The 23348-nt window shown below is 41.9% G+C and overlaps 1 protein-coding gene across 1 annotated transcript in view; it reads left to right on the top strand.

The window, feature by feature from the left end:
- Positions 1 to 23348, top strand: part of vps13b (vacuolar protein sorting 13 homolog B) — a 322535-nt gene that overhangs the window by 276097 nt on the left and 23090 nt on the right. The window contains exons 46-50 of the mRNA XM_022753222.1: positions 502 to 663; positions 16662 to 16817; positions 19111 to 19377; positions 21463 to 21546; positions 22108 to 22283. Of these exons, the coding sequence (XP_022608943.1) occupies positions 502 to 663; positions 16662 to 16817; positions 19111 to 19377; positions 21463 to 21546; positions 22108 to 22283 (845 nt within the window). The remainder of the gene's footprint in view (positions 1 to 501; positions 664 to 16661; positions 16818 to 19110; positions 19378 to 21462; positions 21547 to 22107; positions 22284 to 23348) is intronic.

Raw genomic sequence — 23348 nt, 5'->3', positions numbered from 1 at the left:
CTCTCTCAGCAACCAATTTATAGCTGCTCCAAGAAGGACATGAAAAAGTTGAGAGTTTGCTAAAGAGAGATGCCTCCTGGAGGTTTTATGTGGGACCAGGCAGCAGATTTGGCCCCCAAAGCCCAGTCTAAGCTGCTCCAGCCTGAATAACTGTCAGACTGTGATATGATTCACTCCCCTGTTGAGGTTGTGTTACTCCCACAGATGATATCACTCATCTCATTCTTCTACTGGCTGACAGCTGCACTACCAAGATATGCATTTTTAAGATTGAGAATACATAAATTGTTGACACCTGTATATGTGCTTAAACACACACTATATATATATATATATATATATATACTATACATTATACACCCACCATAAACACACACCTGGAAGTATTTGCTTATTCTTTTATTCACAAGCTGTCTTTCTCATGTCACCCTTCTTCTTTGTCCTTCTCCTCATCCACCCATACCTTCTACCTCAACCCCTCACCCGCATCTTTACTCTCAGAATGGGAACCCGGATGCTGAGGAGCTGGTCTACGGCCACTATGTGATCTGTAACGACACCCACGAAACGCTGCGTTTTGGCCAGGTGGACACAGATGAGAATGTGCTGCTGGCCAGCCTCCACAGCCACCAGTACAGCTGGAGATCCCACAAGTCCCCTCAGGTAGTGCACTCGCGCATACAGTACGTAGCCCAGGGCCTGGGAAATATCTGATGGTTCTCAGTCCTGTAGTGTAGGAGTTTTGAGTAGATCCACACACATATGCACGCTTAAACACACACAACTTAGCACTCATGTATAGTATGCACACAAAGGCATGAATGCACTCTCTCTACTGCACTCACATCTCCACTACATCTACAGAATAGTGTGTTAACATGGTATTAACACACACAGAAACATATGGTACGTACATAAACTTACACACACACCAGACCATGCAAGTGTTTACCCGCATACACATGCACTGCATCTGAGCACACACCAATGTATAAAGAATGGCTTACACATACAAATCCATACTCACTGACTTTAGCAAATTCTGTCTACAGGCTCACAAAGGTATATACACACACCAGACACACCGTGTGCAGCCGCCATCTTTGTGTTTCTGTAGCGCTCTCCGACAGTGCCCTGACAGCATTGTTAAAGAAGATTGATTATATTTAACCCTTTGTGGTTTTGAGGTTGAGTGGAGGGTGGGCTGGCGATCTGTGGCATATGTGTGTGTGTTTGGTGCGCACATGTTTCAAGACCCCCATGTGTTCCACGGAAAGTGAGACAGTCAAGCTTGAGAAAAGACATGGCCATAATTGCTCACAGTAAGTCAGTAAGTCAAGTTGTATTAATCACCGACCATGGTTAATCTTTGCTCTTACCTCACTCTCGCTTACACACACACACACACACACACACACACACACACGCACGCACACAAATGCACACACTTGGATAGTGGCAATCTGGCATATTGGCACAGTGGATACCACATCTCATTTTAGCACTGACTCAAAATGACCTCTGTATTCTTTGGATGTTTTGGAAGAAAGATGGTCTGAATGAGCCAAATATCATCATAGATGAAGAATGCGATTCCAAGATGGTTCTGTCATATGTTATTCCATTATGTGTTTGTGGTATATGAAATATGTGCTCTCAAGATGACCATGATTTGTGAAACTAGATAAATAAGAAATAGTGCAACTTTGCCAAAAACACTCAGCTAACTTACTGAGCTTGATGATAAAATGCCTGCCAATGTGTCCGCCTCAGCAAATTGTAGCACACACTCCTAATTACTTTTCAGGGTTATAAAAATAGTGACACTGATAAGAGAAAGGGTTGTATTTCTTTAATGGTTACTTGGTCCTGCAAGTGTGTTTTTGTAGCTCTTACAAATCAGTTTCCAGGCGGAGCCATAAGTGGTTGTGCTGTTTTGCTTAAGTCCCATGATGGCTTGGAGTGTCTAAAACAACTCTGATCATCACGAGCCATTGTTTCCCAGACCTCCTCACTCTCCTTAGCAACTTTTCCTCTTTCTGTTTGTGAGCATGTCCACTTCAACTGCAAGACCCTCCTCTTAACCTCTGACCCGTTGCCTATTTATCAGTTACATTGCCAAACTCACCTGCACTCAACACTTGATTCTTTAAGGCTGTCCATAAATTCTTTTTATACCAAAGATGTGAACGTAAAAGCTGAAATCTCGTACCACCCAGTCCTCTCCTCACCTCCCCTCATCTCCAAACCCTCTCCTATTATCTCCCTCTTTTTCCTCCACCAATGAGATACAATCTCAATTTACATAATTTCAATTTTCTCTTCAGTTGAATTTTGAAAAGCTATGGTAAACAACAGCTCACAGTCCCTCCAAACAGTGCCAGCGGGTTGATATGACATTTGTGTCCAGTCAGCTCTGTCCTCACGCTGGTGAGTTGTCTGAGCTCCATTCATAATAATAACCAATTTATGTTCCCGCCCACTTTTTTACATCCTCTCACCCCCTCCCCGCTCCCCTATACTGTAACACCTTTCAAGAACATCAGTAAACACCTTACAGTCTAGGATCCACACTGCAATTAGCTCAGTTATACTGGGGATATGCTAATGCTATGAATAGTATTCTTTGTCTTTTCTTGCCATGCACTGTGGGGATCCACAAGACACAGGCCAAAACATTTCAGGCCACACACCCATAAGCCATAGTTTAGAAAACAGAGCTGTACAACATTTCCTTGTCCTTGGTTTAGTCCAGGTCCCTCTTTATTCCTGATACCTCACCTCCATCAGGGGTGAGATCAGTCAGTCTCTGGCCTCCACACTGTTTTGGGGTCTGACTTGGACATTTATGCCTTTCTCTTAAGACTCTCCAACAACAGCACACAACCTCCCAGTGCTGTCCTTGTCTCTTTCTCAATCCCACATAACATAGTCCTGAGCTCTGGTGTTCAAGACCATGTTGGCTGAGCTCATTATCCCTTCTCTGGCTTGTCCTGGTGCTGGCCTCCGCCAGCCTGTCCTGTTCTGTCTTGGACTCTGGCTAGATGGAGTTCTTCTTTTTAATCTCCGTTACACTCCAGTAAGTGCTGTCCTCACATTTGGGATCATGGCCTTCAATTACCCCTGAAGCCTTGCTCCACATCTGGCCTAGTCTGTTCTTTGGCCACCCCAGTTACTTCCCTTTTGAATTAATACAGTTCAGTTGAACCTTTTACCTTCTTTACATCATCCATAGTGACTTTGCACATGACTCTGTCCGATGCTTTACTGTAGCAGAATTCCCTCCCTTAATTTTACCCTTCTAGCCCTTTGAAACACCAAACTACCATTAGTACCATCACTCTGTCCGGGGTCCATCTATCTCTACCATAAAACCTTACCCATATTACCCACTTTATCAGTATCAGTCTTATACAACCACACACACACACACACACACACACACACACACACACACACACACAGTGAAGTAAATAGTCCCCGCCCATGCTTTTCATGGCCAGTCTCCTCTTGTCTGGGAGGCCTGGGGTCTGTCGAGAAGGCAGGCCATCAGCCTGTCCTCATGGCTCTGGTATGATGTGTGTGTCCCAGCTGGCCTGTCCCCCAGGCACACACACTCACACAGCTACTAATTTGCTGTTGTAAAGTAATCTGTCCCCTTACTCTCTCTAGCAGTGAGAACTCACTGGACTTCAGATCATCTTGTGGAAAATGGAAGGAGAGAAAGAGATGGTGTGAGTGAAAAAGGTGGGGGTAGAATGCACAGGGAGATTGAAAATGAGGGTCACTCAGAGTTGTCAAGGGGGATACTATAGATATACTGCCATGTTCATAAAGGTCCCAAATTGTATAAAGTGAGATTTCCATGTGTTGTTTGATTATAAAGCAGGTCTAGCTTCTATATTAACACTGTGAAAGTATCAAAGCGCTCAGTCCACAGAGAAATGCACACAGCCTGTATTCAAAAACTCAGCCTTAAAATGAGCCATCAGGACTTCTGTAACTTTGTGATGCCACAACTGTACCGTCACTGCCCTCAGCCATGCCCCCAGCACAGCCCAACCGGACCCCCCATCCAATCTTGGAGGATTTGGTTGCTCCAAGTGTTTACCTGAAAATCTACTATATTTTTATTTGATCTGTACGACTCCTATTTGTGTTTTGTTTGGCCTCTCTTTTCAGCATTTAATCTTTTTAACATTATTCTTCCACCAATTGTTGGATAACTTTTTCCTGAAATAAGGATAAGCTGCGTGATGGCTTTGTCTCCATGGATACTGCCAAGAAAAAATATATTTTGTACATGCAGACTTCCACTCTTGCTGTCCCAGCTGCTGTATCACCCACCTCCCTGATGTCCCCAATGTCTCGGATTCTGCCACACTTGCTCCCCTGACTGGACTAAATGCACACACCAGTCGGGTCTAGCAGCCGAGGAGAGTGAGCTGGAGGCAGCGGGCTCCACCACTCCTGCATTGGACCTGGACTCTGCAAGACTGTGGAAGACATCCCAATGCCACCAGATGATTAAGGGTTCTGGTGTATAGCTCCACACCATTTTAGCATTTTAGTCCGAACCGTCTGTTTGGCTCATTTCAGCACAGCTACAATCCGTTACCAATGGTTGGCCCTGGCTATGCATCACTCAGAAAACACTCAGTCAATTGTGATTGGCTGATCAACACAATATGTCCGATTCTTGCTAGAGCTCTCAAGAGAAGCGTGTGAGAGGAGATGTAAAACTCTTGAGATGTTTTTGGTACCACAAATATATCTTCTTATGGATATCAAAACTTCAGATAAAACACTGAAAAAGTGTAAAGTATGGGACCTTTAACATTTAAAGACTGGCTTAGAGGGCTCTACAGCCAAAAATCTGTCTGCTGCTATCTTTCCCTCCCACCTTCCCCCTTTCTCCCTGCTCATGCACAAGCAACCCATTAAGGAAGTATAGATGAGGAGCTTTGCCAATTGTGCTTTATTGCCGTACATTAAATCCTTTAATCCTGTGTTAATCTCCTATTGCCCATACACACAGGCAGAAAGTGTCAGCAGTGATAGAGAGAAAGACCTTCCTACATGAACAGGCCTGCTGTTGTTTCAGCTTGAACTAAAACAGGGAGGCATATTTAAAATCCTGCAATCTCCTGTGTGTACTTTTGTGTGTCTGTGTGTGAAAGAGGAGTGCTTAATGTGTGTGATCCTGAGCAATCTAACTAGTGTACACTTCTCACAGTGTTGACTTACCTCAGAATATCTGTCACTTCTCTCAGAAGAACACTCAAGCAGAGTGTTTTTGCAGTGAAACGTGAACCTCGACTCAGGTCACACTCCCTCTCACTGCTCCTCTGTTTCTGCCCGTCTCCTCTCCACTCTCTCTACCCTCCTGTTTCTGCTGTCAATTATAACCATAAGATGCATTAAAAGGGTTGATTGAGGCAGTCACGTTCTTAGAGCCCGCTGTCATCTTACCCTTGATCAAATTCATGCCCATAAGTGCACACTCAGACCCACATATACACACTGTGATAAAATGTTTCCTAAGGCCTGGAGTCTATCAGGCCTCTCAGTCTAGTTTCTCTCTTTCGAGTGCAGCATGCCTTCACACCCCAGCGTTTACTAGCCAAGGTGAAGAAGTTTATAAACACACATAATCTATTATAGAGAAAGCAATAGAAAGAGAGATGGATAAAGATAAATAGATTTTCATAAATAGAAATAAATAGAAAAATGCCAGGATGATCGCGCCTATAACTACACCCTCTGTAAATAAATACAATTTATATCTATCTCACACACAAACACACTCACTGTCCTCGCCCTGCTCCTTTTCAGGGCTCTGGTGTGTGGTGTGATGTGGATGGTTGAAATATCTGGCTGCTCTGTACAGGATGCAGCCTGGCTGATGGAAATCCCTGTGGTTAGTGTGGTTAGCAGGGAGAGGGGTGTAAAAAGCCCCCTGGATTTGGGAAGGACTTTTTAAGTGCCTACAAGGAATATTCACAAGTTGAATAAATTGTAATTTACTCAAGCAGCAGGCTTCTACGGTGGAGCTCTCTCTTCCTCTGCGTGTTGGTATGGGTGTGTGGGTGTGGGTGTGGGTGTGGGTGTGTGTGTGTGGGGTATTGGTCCGTGTGTATCTGTGTGTCAGTGTTGTGATGGTGTTCGTGTGTGGAGTTCCCAGGGGTAATGTGCTGGAGATAGCAGCCCGGGACTATTAGTTTGCGGTTAGATTGGGCGAGTTGTTGGAAGCATGCATGACAGGGAGGTATTTGGTATGAGTTTGTGTGTGTGAGGGGAGAGTTAGAGAACAGTTATACATCAGTGTACTCTATGTGCGTATTTGTATGTGTCTTTTTGTGTCCGTGTGTGCACGTTTATGGGTGACGAGCTTTGTTTTTCCGTACTGTTGCTTACTTGCCATAGGTGCTTTGCTGTGTCAATCAAATATGGGAACTTTTCAACCTAAAGCAGGGTTCAACGTTTATAGCTTGTTATTCAAAATAAGTAAAACAAGTATTTATTCCTTAAAATGTGTTAGTTCTTTTTTCAAGTATGAGGTCATATTTCTTCATTCTGACCCATTGTTTAAGAAACACTGCCCTCAAGTGAAGTGGTTTAGTTGTGCTCTTCATCCAAGATTGTGGCTTTAACTGCAGTAGATTAGGCCGACCCTTTGGGCGATATTACTTCCAGTCAGGTTAACCCACGCATTGAGTGATCAGAGGGAGAATGAGAAGCCAATGAAAGGGACTCCTGTCCAGTTTGACCTCTGGAGAAAACCTACACTTTCCTGTTGTTTATCCTCCAAGCTGGATCAGGTCCAGAAGGAAGACATGTGCTTATAGGAATTATCTTCAGGCAAAGCTTGAACATTGGCTTTAACCTTTACATTTTGATGATGGTTTGTGTCTAAGCTCACTTTCATTTGAAGTTACATGAACGACTGAAGCATGAAAAATTCAACCCCACTGAGTGATTAGTAATAGCTCATCATTGTGTAACAGTACAGTCATTTATCCTGCAATGTCGCACTCTTTATCTTGTCCAGGCGTGCGTTCTGAAACAACCCCCTAGTGAAATAATCTAATAACCAAAATATCACCATTGTGATTAGGCAATGCCTTTGTCCAAAAATGTTGAATATGTTGGCTGAATGATTAAATTTGACGATGCATCATGTTCTGGTTATTTTAACATTTTGTAACTATAGCAACAAGATACAAATTGTGTGTGAGTCAATGTGTCAGAAGCTAAGTCATTCCTTAGAGAGACAGGGTCATAATCATCATGGCTTCCTGGCAAGGATAACCTCAGACAAACAACATCATCGTTAGGCGAGGTTACAGCTTTATTCAGCTATGCACAATTCACATTCCTGGTCCAGGTTACATGGTAAATGTCCATGGTGAGGGAGGAGGCCTTCTTAGTCAGCACAGCTCAACTAACAAAACAATAAGAAAGACGTCAAAGGATCCCTGTATTAAACCAAATGTTTGACTGCAGCTCTGGCTGATGGATTAGTAAGACCATCATTCAGGAAACGCCCTCTTTGTCTCTTCATCTTACTCACTGATATAAATGAATGTGTTTTTTTTTGTGGTATGCATGCAGCCATGTCCCACCTGCCTGGGCATACAGCATTTTGGCTGCATTTGGCTACATTTATATAGTACTTTTATCCAAAGCGCTTCAGAATTTACTTTTATTATCTAGAGCAAAATTCAGTGACAAAAATATTTGCTATATTATGCTGAAGAAATCAGAGTGAATCTTCTTCTTCCAGCTGCTCCCATTAGAGGCAGCTCATCCTGATTTTATCATCCATATGTTTCATTTGGCGCTAAGAATGCACTGGCTTATTCATCCCCAGTGGCTGGGTTTGAGGAGCAGGGGATCAAACTGCCAACCCAGATATCAGACAACCTGCACTACCACCTGAGTTGCGACCCCTCTTTGAAGATAGAAAGTTTAGATTTACTTCCAGAGCTCTAAGGTCTCTTGTGCCCGCATCTCTGTTCATTCCAGCACTGCAGTAAACAAGGCTAAACTGTATCAACTATATCAGCCAATGGACTGTTTTCCTACACATACACATTCTCCTGTAACCCATTCCTCTAAATGTCCTCACCTTCAGGCAGGACAAATGTTAATGCTAAAGCTTTTTAAGAAATCACTTCCCTTTAGTTAGCATTTTTTCTTGTCACTGGAGGGATGAAACATTTTCTTCCAGCAGTGCTTTTTGGGAGCAGGCTTGATTAGTGATTAATACGATGTGTCTCAAGAAGTTCTGAACCTTGTGTTTATCATGCCTTATACTGCAAACACAAAGGCAATGTTTCGACAAAATTATGATGCCAGTAATTTTTGACATAAGTGAATCTTGGATTTTCTAGAAACCCATTCTCATCTCTCTGCAACCCCCCCCCCCATTTGGTCCCCATCCAACCTTTTTAAAACAATATTCTACATTCCCCAGCTCTCCACCACAGCTCTCCACCACAGACAGACTTTCATGAAAAATACAAGGACAGCCAGTCTCCACCTTCACCACCCACTTTTTCTTTTTATTTCTGCACAGTTAATTACTGCTCATCCCTCCAAACTCAACGCAGTATTTAAAAGAGTTTGTTTTCTCACTCTAACTGACATGCCATCAGATTTTATTTTGATTCAGTGGTGTATATCTGATGAGCCATTGGTCTGTCATGACTGTGTGTGTATATATGTTTGAGTAATTCCACTCCTTGTGCAGTGTGTCCCAGAGGAAGTTCTCCCTCTGAAATGAGGAGATTAATTTAATTATCATGTTGATGAGAGCTAAGCTGCTAGAATCTCATATTTGTTTTTCTTTGTAAATCTTTTTAAACATGCCAATATGTTAGCAGTTTAAAAAATATGTTTTCATCCTCTCAATCAAATCTGTGGCCTTGAAACTACAACAAAGGGTCTTAAGCCATGGTTTGCAACCCAGTTTGGGCAGCAGAACTGTTTCTGGTTGGTGTCCACATGACAAAAGTGTTGGTATGTTTTAATGACCCGAGCCACATTATGACAGATTTATTAAATTGAGATCCCAGTCTTAATAAGTCAACCAACCCATGTTGTCCTATGATGTCAGTACAGAATGAGGTCTGTGGCCAATGTCTTTTGTTTCGACATAGCGGGTATCTTTTCTTTTTACAACTTTTTCAGAACTTTTCTGCATAGCTAAAAGTAAAACTGAAATGATAGCTAAGATTGTTAAGATAGATAGATAACACTGTTTGCTGTCATTTGCATGTCTATAACACCCCACAATGTTAAAAATATGTAATACACTCTTGTCTTTTCTCAGCATTTGAGTAAAAATTTAAATGTCATGTAACATGTCCCACAGGTTCAATTTTATTTGGTAGAAAACAAGAAGGATTACTTCTCCTAGTGAGCATGTGACAAAAGTGTAAATGGTGTTCAACAATTGTAGGAACATGCTGTTTTACAGATTAATGTAGACCTTTAATGCATTCAGTAGTGATATTTAATATTGCACAGAGACAAACAAGGCAGGAGAACTGCAGCAGCCTCCCTTAGATGAGGAAGGGTTGTCTTTGCAGAAGCATTAAAAATTGCAACAAATATAAATTCTCAGGTCAACGGGGCTCTAAACTGTCAAGGGAAAACTTCTCTGAGACAAAATAACAGTCTTTTTAACCTGCAATCTCACATGATAAGAGTAGCAAAACAGTCAGGATTATTTGACTTGTTCAACACAGCCTGCACTATGTAGTCACCACACAAACCACATTATCCAGGTGGAGAGTTTCTTTTGGACATCATTCCCTGCCCATGGCTGTGAGTTCGGACCGCAGTTGAGAGTTTTCCACTGTGGACAATTAACAACCAGAAACCTACAGCTTCCCTATAATTCTCCTCCTGCCTTGTGTTTCCACTCTATTTTACAAACCAGAACATTTTGCATACACATGACTGAAAAACTAACTGAATAAGTGTAGATACACTAATTTTGATTTCCTTTCACATTTACATGCAATAACTTTTAACGTATTGGATTGGAAGAGCGCCACCTGGAGTAGCATGTTGACAGAATGGAGCAGAGAGTGAACAAGGTTGTCTGCCCCAAAGGGCACAGCTGCTGGTCCTGCCCTCTCTCTCTCTCTGCTCCATACTGTTTAACCAGCTCACCTTGATTCTCTCCTGAATTAGAAGAATCAGGAAGCGTTGTGGTCCCATTGGTGCTGCCCTGAGTTCAGCACCACGGACAGCACCTTAGTGCTATATGACCGATCCCACAGGAATAGCACTGGGCTGGGTGGCTCTTATGAGGTAGTGGCCACAGTAGGAACTACAGGTCACATGACACCCTGGGACCCAGAAAGGCCTCTTGCCATATACTGGTCATCCACCATAACAGCATTTCAGATTAAATGGTTATAAAACTTACAAATAGTAAAAAGATGATTGGAATGATCAAATAAATACTAATGCACATGCTTTACTTGCAGGAAGCAGGAGAAACCTTTTTTGGTTCATGATCATGTGACTAATTTTTCTGGGCCTCAGTTTCATTAATCAAACTAATCTTAACCCCTAGCTGTATAGGGTTAACCAATGCTGCATTTGTTTGTGAACAGTAGAGATTTTGGTTCTATTGTAGTAAAGCAAGCCTCTCTATATTGAAGCACTACATTGCACTGAGCATTGCACTGTCAAATCAGTACAGACACCAATGTTGTCTGAGTTAGACTGCAGTCACTCAAGAGTCCCTGGTATTTAAGAGGCACTGCAGTTGTGGTCATGGTATGGGTGACTTTGTCTTGTCAGCTTGTGATCAAGAACATACCACTCTTTTCACTTGTATGTACAGTAGGTGTGTTTGTTTATTTGTGTTTGTCTGATGTGTTTAGGTATTTTCCTGTTGCTTTTTTCATGCATAAGCAACAATGTCATGTGACCCTGAACAGGAATACATGTGTAGAAAGGATGGATGTTTGGGTGGATATGAATTTGAGCATGCTGTGGGTGAACCTATGTATTTGTATACTGTATATGTACTTTGTGTGCAGTACACTGTATGTGTAGCATGTTGTTTTTTGCGTTCTTAAACTGAGATAAGGTCTCTGTCCTTTCAAGGGTCCTCGATTATTGACTCCTTCATCCCCCCCAACATGTGGTTTTCAAACCTCTCTCCTCTCAGACAGTATTCCTTTTGTCAGCTTTCTTCATTTGGTGCAAACACTTGCCGCGTCTGCATCTTTTGGAACCTTTGAGGCCCTAAGATGTCTAAGATTCCTTGGTAGAAACCAGAGGGAGAACCATGGAACAATGTTAGTCAAGCATAAACCTCTTAACGTCTCCTCTGTCAACCACGGACCCATACAATGCCTTCTCTCTGTACCTTTTTCCAGCTCTCAAACCGCTTCTTAGACTTGCAAATCTGGGCTTTGATGTCGCACTGCCTTGCTTCTTTTGTCAGAGGGAGGGAGCCAAGGAGGAGAGAAGCATTGCAGACAGCTGTTAAAACCACCATAATTCCCTCATGTTACATGGGTTAGCCCTCACTGCCCTGGCAAGGATGCTGTTGTGTCTCTCTGTTCTATCTTTAACTCATTTACATTCTCTTTTTTTCACTGCAGTTCAACTTTGCCTACTTCTTTCTTTTCTCTCTCATACCCATCCTTTCTGTAGGACAAAGTCCAAATTCATATTATTTTGCTTTGTGTCTGAGTGTAAACCTGTTTCTCATTTGTTAGATGGCTTGCTAGCTCCCTGGTCCCAAAGAAATTTCACCAGACAAGACCAGCCTCTGTTCCACATCCCTCTTTTCTCATCTTTGCCCAGACAACATTAAATAAGATGGGCAGTACAGAGACTTGTCAGACTATATTTTAACATTTGATATGTGAAATTGAGTTCATATCATTTTCAAATTTTAAATCTTTCAAGCTTCAGAAAGTTTAATTTAGAGCTTGCTTTGGGCAAAATCAGCCATCTAAGACTTGCCGCAGCCTCTTTGGGCCTGTTATGGAAACTAGTGTGCAAAGCTACTGGTGTTGTTTATACCTCTACTGCATGTCCCCATGTCTCAAATCCCCTATTATAGTCTGAGTGAAATGGAATGAAGGAATGGTAGTAATGGGTAGACGGCCAAAGACCACTGTGGCTTTGTCAGCCCGTCTGTGCAGCATCCAGGAATGCTGATTACATCTCCACTGCGGACAGACACTTAATTTGTGTTATGTGTGCCCAAGCACATTCCTGTGAGAGGACACAAGACGGATAGCGGTTACAGTGGCAGGAGTGACTCGTTTTGTCTGCAGGGGGACAGGGGTGGGAGGGCATTTGGTGTGTCTGTCTGTCTGTGTGTGTGTGTGTGGTCCAGGTATTACTCATGTTGTGGGGACCTAAATCTGTTTACAAAGTCACATTGTGGGGACTTGTCTTCCTTATGGGGACAAGAAGGAATAACATAAAGATGTGTTTTAAGGGTAGGATATGGTTAGATTTAGGTGTGTGTGTGAGATAGAGGGACAGAGGGGTTTTCTGTTCTGTCCATCTATGCTTGTGCTAACATTTGTCCTGACACCAGCATTATCAAAGCAATAACTTGAGTGTTTGCCATTTGAATGAAGCAATGACTGTTTACCAGGAACTTTAGAGTCATTGCTTTGCTTATGACTGACCAATATCTTGCCGTCTTTTACAGGAATCTTTGTTGCTAATTATTTTCTCCTGGGACAGGGTTAAGCACTGGGCCAGGCAGTAGACATGACATCGCTCCTGTGAAGGAATTTGGTTGGTTGATTGACTCACTGAATGTTACTTACAGTTCACGCGGGTGGAGATGGTAATTCTCAGAAGTTAACAGCATTTCTGAATGTGTCAGTCCCATGTTTGGGTTCTGCATTTAGTTTCCATAGTAACTGGCAAATCTGGGTGATGGGGTTTCAGAAAGTTCATGTTAGACTTGATTTTGTGATAAGACCATTCACGGTCTCAACATGATCTGTGTGGATTTGAATGTCGTCATTCTGACCCTCTGATATACGGTTTAATAGACAGGTGTCCTTTGTTATGTCTAGGTTAGTCATAATATCAGCAGGGTCTCTGATTTGAAAATGTCAAAGCGTCATTATGTGCTCAACATTCAGTAATACCTGTAGGCTCTGCAGTCTGACTGTGGACATTAGACCAAAGAGGAATGGAGTTGATTCAATTCAGGCAGGAATAAACAATCTCATTTCACATTAGTCAGATAATCCATTATTTTAGTGTATCTGGACAAACATGTTACTGTAAACCTTCACGATGGTGCAAGGCGGGGGTCTTAAGTCAAACCAAAAGCCATATCAGTAACTTTGAGTCAGTTAATTTCTAAAGAACTGGGATGAATGATTGTAATTTGATTATATTAATGAGTAGAAAATATGTTTGACCAAAGCGTTTTATTGACATATCGATATCATTTGTGAAACTACATCCAAAGAATTTGGATGAATGCTAGTGTTTTGTTAATGTCAGGACTTGTGGCCAGCTTTGTTATTGGAAAAGCAACAATATGACATGATCCTGGCCAAATCCTACTCGCTATCAGAGAAACTGATAACAGACAATGCACTGTTCATTTCAGTCACAGAATGAAAATGCTTTGTACAACTACATCCAATTATTCAGTTGAATAGTCCCGAAGCAGATCACTCTGGTACCAAAACTGGAGCCCAGTAATGTTCTGGAAGCTAAGTGTCCACTATCAGCCAGCCATAATCACAATCCCTCCCAGGAGATGTAAGGGAAACAAGGAGAGACTGAGATTTCAATTTCACATTTCTTTCACACTCAATACCCAACTTGGGAAATAATAATAATATGACGGATGGTTTCTTCATTTGTTTTGGACAAAGCATCTTCAACTTTGCCAGTTGCTGAGGGTGAATGTAGGAGTTCTTAAAACGATTTATTTGGAAATGAGATAAAAACTTAATAAGCAGCTGAGGTTACAAAAGGAAGGCAGGTTTTTCTCAAAACTTTGTTTTTGTCAAGATATTTGTAGAGTAAGACAATCACATTTTAAAGAGTTGATATAGATATTATAGATGATTAAATTTCCCATGTTTATCAAAATAAAAGCTGAGTAGTTGCTGTTGGCTTTTTTAAAACTCTGAGAGAATTTACACATTCATGCTTACTATATTTTCCACCTATTTCAGTCCTGTCTTGTTTTTCACCTTAGCATGCTGGCTTTGTGAAGCCATTATACAGTATAGGCAACTCTGGACTTTACTCTCATGTAAGGCCTTGGGCCATTGGTTCTGGACAGCTGCGTTAATTAACTCTTACCGATATTTAAGTTCTTAAAATGAGTGCAGTTATTTGTTATTTATTTTCATGATGCAGTTTCCCCTCTCCATTTACACCTCAGCTGCAGTGTACACAATATTATTGTATTTACTTTATTGTATTAAGTGATCCTACCTTAGGGATAATTCATTGATTAATTGAAGTAAAGTCTGATCTATGAGTTTTTGCTTCAGATTAAGCCTCATTTTACTACAAAGCGATTTCTACTGGTGACGTTCCACATTACAGGCTTAATCCATGTGCATAAAACCACCACATGTGGCTGACTGGGTTTTCTCAGTGTCACAGTTGGATAAATCACAAAGGCACAGCAGCTTCTTATTTTTCATACTTGTTGTCCTACGTGTCCAGTTCATCTGTGTCACTGCTGTTTTTTTTTTTTTTCTTCCTCTGCTTGAGTCAGAACAGTGATGAATTAAAACAAGAGCGGCAGTTGCTGTTTGAAGTTTGAGGAGAGACGTTATTATGACTTCTCACTTAAAGGTTAAGTTTAGCCACAGGCATGATTAAGTGGATGGAGAAAGAGGGAAGGATAGAGGGGTTAAAGGAGAGACTAGTGTTGAAATAACAGATTGGTCTTCACAGATGGTTCTCAGGCACAGCAGAGACAATAGGTTCACTGCTACAGGATTTTGAAGATAATTAACACCGATCCCAGTCGCACTCAAAATCTAAAGGACGAAGGCTAAAACTGAGAGCTTTGAAGATGAATGCAAATTAAAAAGTTTCCATCTCATCCAGCACCAGGTCACTTAAAGAGAGCCTGGGAGCTGGTTTAGGGAGTCGTCTAGTGGTTCTCCACCCTTAGGCTTAACCTTAACTTTTGCAACCTGACTGTTTACACCACTCTGCCACTTTCCCCGTGAGTAAGTCCACTGAGCAGGAGATCTGAGAAATTATGTAATTTCCACTCAGCCAACAGAGAGGAGGGATGATCTTTAAAAAAGTGAACCAGGCTTTGATTAAGAATGTTATTGTAAAGAAATCTGCCTTCAAACAGTGAGGAAAGACTGGAGTGGAGAGAAACACAGAGGGTCTTGACCAGGGTCCCCCCATGCTCTTTAACCTCAGGAGTAATTTGTTTTTCTTTAAACAGATTGGCTCGATGTTTGGTGCATTGAAGCGACAAGTCAAAGTGTAAATCTTCAAAAACGCTTCTCTGGGTTTCAATCTGGTCACTCCCCTGTCCCTCCCCTGACCCTCCCCTGACCCTCTTGTCCCCCCTGTCTTTCTCACTCACATACATTGCTTCTTTGTCTTTCTCCCATTCTCTCCCCTCCCTTTTTTACTGTTGCAAGTTTGAAGTTGTGTTGGCAACGAGGCTGACAGAGAGAGTTCAGCCAGGTGGAAGGTCAGCCACGCTGCCTTTGGAGGGGAGAAGTCTTTGGATCCTGCTCCATATTTGTGATTCTGTCCCCGTATCGTGACCATAATCCATGACAACACTAACATTGTTTGACAAATTAGTTTCCTTGTCATGTAGAATACAGCATCCTGTACTTAGAAGTGGACAGATCTCTGAATGACCTCACTGTAGCACAGAGGTGCTGTATGCATCTGGATTTAGGTGAAGGGGACATGTCTGCAGAAATATGCACTTCATGACACTTTTCTTTAAAGCAAAGTCTGTGTTATTGCATTGTGTATATTGTGTAGTGGAAAAAGCAACTTAAACACCAGTATAAAGACTGTCTTAAGATATAGATGTAGTTATCTTAGAAATGATGCCTCTATTCATATTATCAGCCCTGCTGCCTGTTGTGGCCCACAATACAAGGAATTATGTGGAAAATGGTCGGAAAATTGTCCCCACTGTAAAGCTGTTTGAATGTCAAAAGACAGGACAGAGTCTGTTTATTGCTGTCCTCCTGTATCTGTGTGTTTAGACTCAGCCACACACATGGATGTGCTCCACACTGAATGATGGATATAAAGCTGAAAAGGTTGAGAGCCAAACTATCTGCCTCTTATTTAGACGTGTGGAGAACAGAGCCTTCCTCATCTAACCGCATAAGTATACACACACACATGTAGCCATAATGAGCTTCCACATCAGCTGTTTTCCACCAGTCAGTTTATTGTGTGCAACCTCCTATGTCTACTTGCAACAGCAGAAGGCCTGTTCAGCACCAGTAAACAGGAACTTTGTTGTTCTTCTCCCCCCTTCCAAAATCTTCTAAACAAAGAATCTTGTTGTTTACTTGCCTTTTGCTTGGGGATAAATAAAGGGCAAGAAGACTAACCTCTGAGGTGTCCTTTGTCCCTGTTTTTGTATGTGTGTCCTGCTGTGTCCCATCCTACAGCTGCTGCACATCTGCATCGAGGGATGGGGAAACTGGCGCTGGTCAGAGGCCTTCAGTGTGGACAATGTAGGGACCCTGCTGAGGACCATTCAGTACAAAGGACGTACCGCTTCGCTCATCATCAAGGTGGTGCAGCTCAGTGGAGTCCAGAAACAGGTACTGTCAGTTTTGGTTTGTTTGGTGGTTGTTGTTGTTGTTGTTGTTGTTGTTTTGGATAGGTTTGCATTGTAAACACACACAAATTCTTAAATGTATGATTTGAGAAAATATTAACGAAAAATGTATTAAACACATTATTTACTTTTTTCATCCTGCAACCATCATTCATCATCATTCATCATCATTTTTCATTCTAGATATGACCTAAATATGAAAAGTATTACATTTGCTGTTCTAAGAATGTCTTTGGTTCGACAAAAAAATCTTAACACAATGTCTATTCACACTATCTCACTGTCTTCTCAATTGTCATGGAGATGTCATGTTTGGTATTTCTGGGTTAAAATCTTCTGACATACAAAAACGTATACATTTTTCCTTTCTTATAGCCGCATCAAGGTTAACTGGAATAATGAAGAGGATTACTCAACCCAAATTTAATGTTTAGAACATCCAAGGCATAAGCCTCACAGCACTAGCAACACTTTTTAATTGACAAGTCAAGATTTGAGGTGCAAATACACCACAGTAATAAACAAGGACCAAAGTTTTCAACATAATCAAGAATATAGTATAGAGATCCTGCAGATTAGCTCACCGCTAACCTGTAAAAAATTTTGTAAGTGGTTCATTACCACAGAGAAAGCAGGAACGCATTACTCCTGTTGACTGCTGCTGCGGAAGCCTGGCCTTTTTCCCAGTGTTCGTTCTCAGATGAGCACTTTTTAATATCCACTTTTCTTCCATTTTTATGTTATGATTTAGTAGTTGCTCGGCTGTTTTTGTCAGTTTTTATAATCTGCTTTAAAGCATTAAAACATAAACTGGTGAGTTTGAGGCCATCCAAAAACACAATGTGCCCAATCATTTCAGAAAGAAGAGCACAGGAAATCATAAACCAGCCGCTTTCGTCTTTTTCACCAAGACAAGTAGTGAATCATGTTTGGATTTTTCCATAATAGAAGGTAGAGTTGCTGTATTCCTGAAAATGCAGAGATGCCATCAGATTATAGCGGTGACACTTTGTTATGTAAACAGTGTCAAGTGTCGTACATGTCTCCCTCTCGTCCTCCAGACAAAACAGACTCGGCCTCTCACATTCCTTCCCCTGTCTGTCCCTGACTGCTTACATCTTGTTCCCATTGGAACCAGTGATGGGGTAGGAGCATTGGTCACATCCAATTCACAATACAAAGCCTCATAGTGGGACAGAGGCTGATACTACAGAGGAAGTTTGCTCCTGTCTGCGTTAGCGTACTTCATCTTGTGTCACACAGTGCTGTCCTCTCCGTTTCGGTCTAGCTACCCCATAATCTTTCATTGTGACAGCCTCCTCATCATTCATATTAGCACCTCATGTTGACTGCTGTTAAAAAATATAAATACCACAAATCTGCACACACACGCAATCTCTTAATTAAACACAGGACACATGTGCAGGCAGAGGCATTAGGGCTGCTGCTGACTACTATTGATCAGTTATGATCTGTTTCCCAGTTTCAAGGACGACACCTTCACCTAAAACAGAAAAGAAGCAAATTGTAACATTTGAGAAGCTAGAAACAGTGGAAGTGGGATTTTTCTCACTGTGACAGCCGCCTCATGGTCTTACTGCAGGTTGTTGTCCACTATCATCCTCTTTTGCACCCAGCAGTGTAACATCACCTACTGAGAGCTGTAACAGTTAAGAGAGTTTGGTGGATGTGACTTGGAGCACTCATAGAAAAAGGAAAGAATTTTAGGACAAGAATGAGGCCTGTGGTCTGTGTATGTGTGGCACATGAGGTAAGATGAAAGGAAACGTTTTATGTGTACGTGTACTATATATGGAGTGATGGACAGTGACCTTGTGATCAGGCAGTGAGGAAGCCGTCAGGCTTCATAGCAACCCTTTGATAAGAACAGAGATAGCAGCAGCACAGCTACAGAGGCATCATGCCCTGAGGCTCATATAGAGAAGCAAGGACTGTTGAACTTGAAGTTGTACTGATTCAGAAGGCTTTCAGAAGCAAAGCAGTTTCTGCCATCTGTGACCTTTTGGTTTGAAAGATTTGATAGAGGAGGATTTTTCCTAATATTGGTTTAAAAAATGTAGTACAACCCCTTTTCCTAACTACCTATACTTCTACAAACTTACCTAGACTGACAAAAGACAGGTTTTTAAAAACAAAAGTACCTGCACAGGATTTCCAGGTAGAGCTGAGAAAGGGCCAGTGTGTATTACTTCAACATGAAATGAATTATTTTATTTCTAATTATTGCGATTCTCCTCTTTTGTCTTTAACTCCAGGTAATAATCTGTGGGCGGCAGGTAATGTGCAGCTATCTGACTCAGGACATTGAGCTGCGTGTGGTGCAGCACTATGTGGGGCCTGACAGTCAGACGGTGGTTAGGGAGCACTGTGATTGCCTGGAGGCTGGGGCCAAGTTGCCTTCCTATGTGCTGGAGGACACTGAGATGACAGAGCTGTGTGTGAGGGCTCGAGGAGATGAAGACTGGTCCCAGGATGTTCAGCTGGAGAGGAGGAACAAAGGGAGCAGCAGCTCTGTTGTACAGGTACGTTAACATAAAATACATCGAGGCAACCATAACCACAATCTGACACTGTAACTGATTTCCATGACTAGACCGAGCTGGTGCTTGTTTAGGGCCGTTTCTCCAAAGACCTGTCAAGATGCTTTTTACTGCTGGTTAGTTAGTGGTTAAATTAGTTATTTTAAATGTTATTTTAGCTCTTGACAGGCCTCATTATCCTTCCTACAGTGTGGAATAGTCAGCAACTCAAATCTTGTAAAAGAAGCACCTGCAAGATTTCCTAACCATACATTTTTTCACTTGTCACGTATATTGGCAGACAGAATGTGTATAGACTGTAGTTGCTCCAGAATGATAAGGTTGATTGTCCAAATGGAAGCTGGATGTGCTACCCAGTCAAACGCAGATAGACGCACACATTGCGCACACCACTTCCAACCATCTCTCCATCCACACACATGTTTGGAACTGGTGACTAGACCACCAACTGTGACCGGATCCTCTTCTCCTGGGTGGCCACAGTGGCAGAGCTCGCATGCTACTCACTGTTAGAACAGATTGAGATCTTCCCCTCAGATAGGCTTACAAAGGCCCTCCAACCCATAACCCAGCCATGTTGAGAGGGAGAAAATACAGTTTATGCTCTCTCATAACAACACTAACCATAACCAAACACTTGCTGATATGTGGGCACAGGGAGAGGCTTTGAAGGCATTTTCACACTGCTGGATTAGCGCCAGACGATCACTTCCTCTCTCCATTCCTGCTGTTTTTTCTCTTCTTCTTTATTTTTTCTTGTTCTCTATTTTGCGTGCCCCTCTCTCTTTGTTTTCTTCTTTTATATGCCCCATGCTGTTAACAGCTAGCCATAGTACAGCTCCCGCTTCTGTGTGGGTCTGAACATCTCTGACTCCGTTCCAACCTCTGCTGTTATCTCTTCTCCTCAGATCAGCCATTCATTACACATATGGAGGGTTGGCTCTAAATGAGAGAGCTGCCTGGACTAGTAGCTGGATCCTCAGATCTCTCTATCTCTGTCTGCTTCCTATTTCAGTCTCTTGTTTCCTCCCTTTCTTTTACTCTCCCGCCCACTCACTGGCTCACTCATCTATCTTGTAGTTGTTAACTCATCCTCTTTATTTATTTCATCCCTTGGCATCCAGCTTATCCACCTGTTCCACCCTCTAACTCTCTCCTGCGTTGATGTCTGTTGCCTTTCTCATCTGGCTCCTGATTCTCTGTAACAGTCATCCATCTGAAGTAACTCCTCTTCCTCATATCTCACCTTCCTCCTCCCTATTTCTTATTTTTTTTGCTCTTGCCGTTTTCTTTCGACAAAACACAGGAGGTCATCATGACCTTATTCCAGCTGTGGGTGTTTTTGGTGGATCAGGGTTAGTATCTGTTTGCCAAAGTTTCACTCCCTCATCCCAACAAGGTTGCTTTTCAATGGACTGTATATTGAAACCGAATGTTCGCTCTGTCTCTTTTCTCCACTGTGTTGTCCCCACCAGTAAATGAAGTCCCGGGTCTGTCATAAACTAGACCACTTGTAATGTGCTTTGGCATCCAAAGGTTTTAATAAGGAAAGAGGAGTAAATGACACAAACAGCAGTGCCACATTAAGAGTGCTCAGCCTTCGGTGGGCATATTCTCAGTCTTTAAATCTTGCTAGGATTTAACTGCCTGTAATGGCCCATTATCTAGCACTAACAGTTGTCAGTCGCCTCAGCCATTATACTGTGTTATAGGCTTTAAGGGAGACTTAACTTTTAACTACTGGTAGAAGCCAAGAAACAAAGTTTTATAGGACAAAACATGATAATGTGTCACTGATGGAAGCAGTAAAAATCCTGTCTGTGAGTGAGAAGTGACAAAGGCATTTAAGTCATCAGATATCCATATTTTACATTCTAACCACATACAAACACTAAAATGTTGCCATTGAGTGTCTTTTTCCTGTTAACCCTTTGCAATAATGCAGAGGCACTGAAATTCCTGAAGTACAGTATGACGTCTGTAGAAATATCTTTTTTTTAAGTTATGATTTGGGCAGTTGGGTTGATGATTATTGAGATCAATAACAGCCAGCTTGTCCCCTTCCAGGTGCCATGTTCCAGTGGTTCTTTACTCTATGTGTGGTGCACTCTCATCACCATTGAACCCGACTCTCACATGCAGCAGAGATTAGTGAGTATCCTGTGCACAAACACTTACATGTTTATTTCCATATTGTGGGTAAAATTGAGATTTTTTTCTTGGTGTTGCAGTTGCACCACCAATCCTTAGATTAACACCTGCAGTGATTAAACTCAGTTATTGTATAATTATAGAGGATGCATATGTTTCTTCAACTCTTGCTAGGTAATGAGAGCCATGTATTATTAATTACTGCACAATACCAAAGCATTTTCTATTCATATGCACACAGAGGAAGTGTTACAACAGTTTCTTTTGTATATTTTGATGTGAAGTGATTAGACCAGGCTGGTTTGTTTTTACTTGGTTGATCTTTACTGTTACTATTATTTGTTGCTATATTTTCAACCCCAGTGTATCTTATTAGGATACACTGATTAGTCCAAAATGAATAAATGTTCTTTATTAGGATTCATGACAGCACAATTATTGAACAGCTAAGCCAATTCTCACTTTCAGCCAACTATCTGTACCAGTTTAATTCTTTACACTCAGTTTGTTTGTGCAGTAAGTCTCACGGATGATTGTTCTATGTGAATGCCATGGTTTCAGGTGGTTTTCAGTCCACTGTTTGTCATGAGGAGCCATTTGCCCGATCCAGTAATCATCCACATAGAGAAGAGGAGTCTGGGTCTGAGAGAGAGCCAGTTGATCCATGGACAGGGCCACCAGGAGCCCCTGTTAAACACTGAGGCTGACATCACCCACCATCTCACTTTCCAGGCCAGGTAAAAAAAAATACAAACAACAAAACTCCATATATCAATATCTATTTGAGCTTTAATACATTAAGACCATCTAGTATATTCTGTTGCCAAAACTCTACACTTCTTATGTTTCCATCCTTCAAAGGCTAAAAACCGTATTAGAAATAATAAGAAAACTGTCTCACCTGCAAGACCAAGTACACAAATCTAAATAAGCCACAATAAGTGAACCTTTCTGCACATCCTATGATATATTAACACAACTTTCCATCCTTGCTTGTTAATGTTTGTCGATCAGCGGGACAGACTCACTGGACAATTTACATCTTTCAATCCAGTGTTATATTATATCATCAGCAACCAGCTCATACTGCTGCAAAGGACAGTGTCTGACTCTGGTCTGCTGTAATGGGTGTTTTATGTCTCCATTTAAAGAAGATTGAGAGACACTTACTTAAGGTTCTCTCACACCACATTCTGGTTTCTGTGAGCCAACATCAAGACATGATCCAGAGGGATCCAGGCACATTGCAGGGGAACAGGAAGCCAGCTTGGCAGCAACTGAGAAACAGCTCCAATTCCAAAATGTCAGGCTGGACTGTAATTACACCTCATTTAGATACAGGACCTAACAGAGAGCAGGTTTTTGGCCCTGTGATTGTATGTGTGTGTGTGTGTGTGTGTGTGTGTGTGTGTGTGTGTGTGTGTGTGTGTGTGTGAGTGTGAGTTCATGCATGGGGAGGATTGTTTGTGTGTATGCACACATGTTTGCGTGGGAGTGGACTAGGATATGTGGATATGTGTCATCGTATGTGTGTGTGGTCTGTGTCTGTCGTTGTCTTGGTTAGCTATGTGCCAACATAAGTGTGACAGTTGCCACTTCATCATGGGCAGAGTCTGTCACATACATCACTACTGTTACTCCGTCCCAGTTTGTCAGTGTGTGTTCTCACTTTCTCATATTGTCCACATCCTCTTGTAAGAGACAGCTCTTTATACAATTTATCATAGCAGGTTCCACTAAGCTGAATCGATTGTCAAAAGGTTTAACTGCATCAAAATTCGCCCATAAAAGAAATGCCATGT

The sequence above is a fragment of the Seriola dumerili genome, unplaced genomic scaffold (genome assembly GCF_002260705.1).
Source record: "Seriola dumerili isolate Sdu_G_001 unplaced genomic scaffold, Sdu_1.0 BDQW01000191.1, whole genome shotgun sequence".
Lineage (NCBI taxonomy): Eukaryota > Metazoa > Chordata > Actinopteri > Carangiformes > Carangidae > Seriola > Seriola dumerili.
Note: the sequence above shows the minus strand (reverse complement) of the source record. Positions and strands in the feature narration are given on the sequence as shown.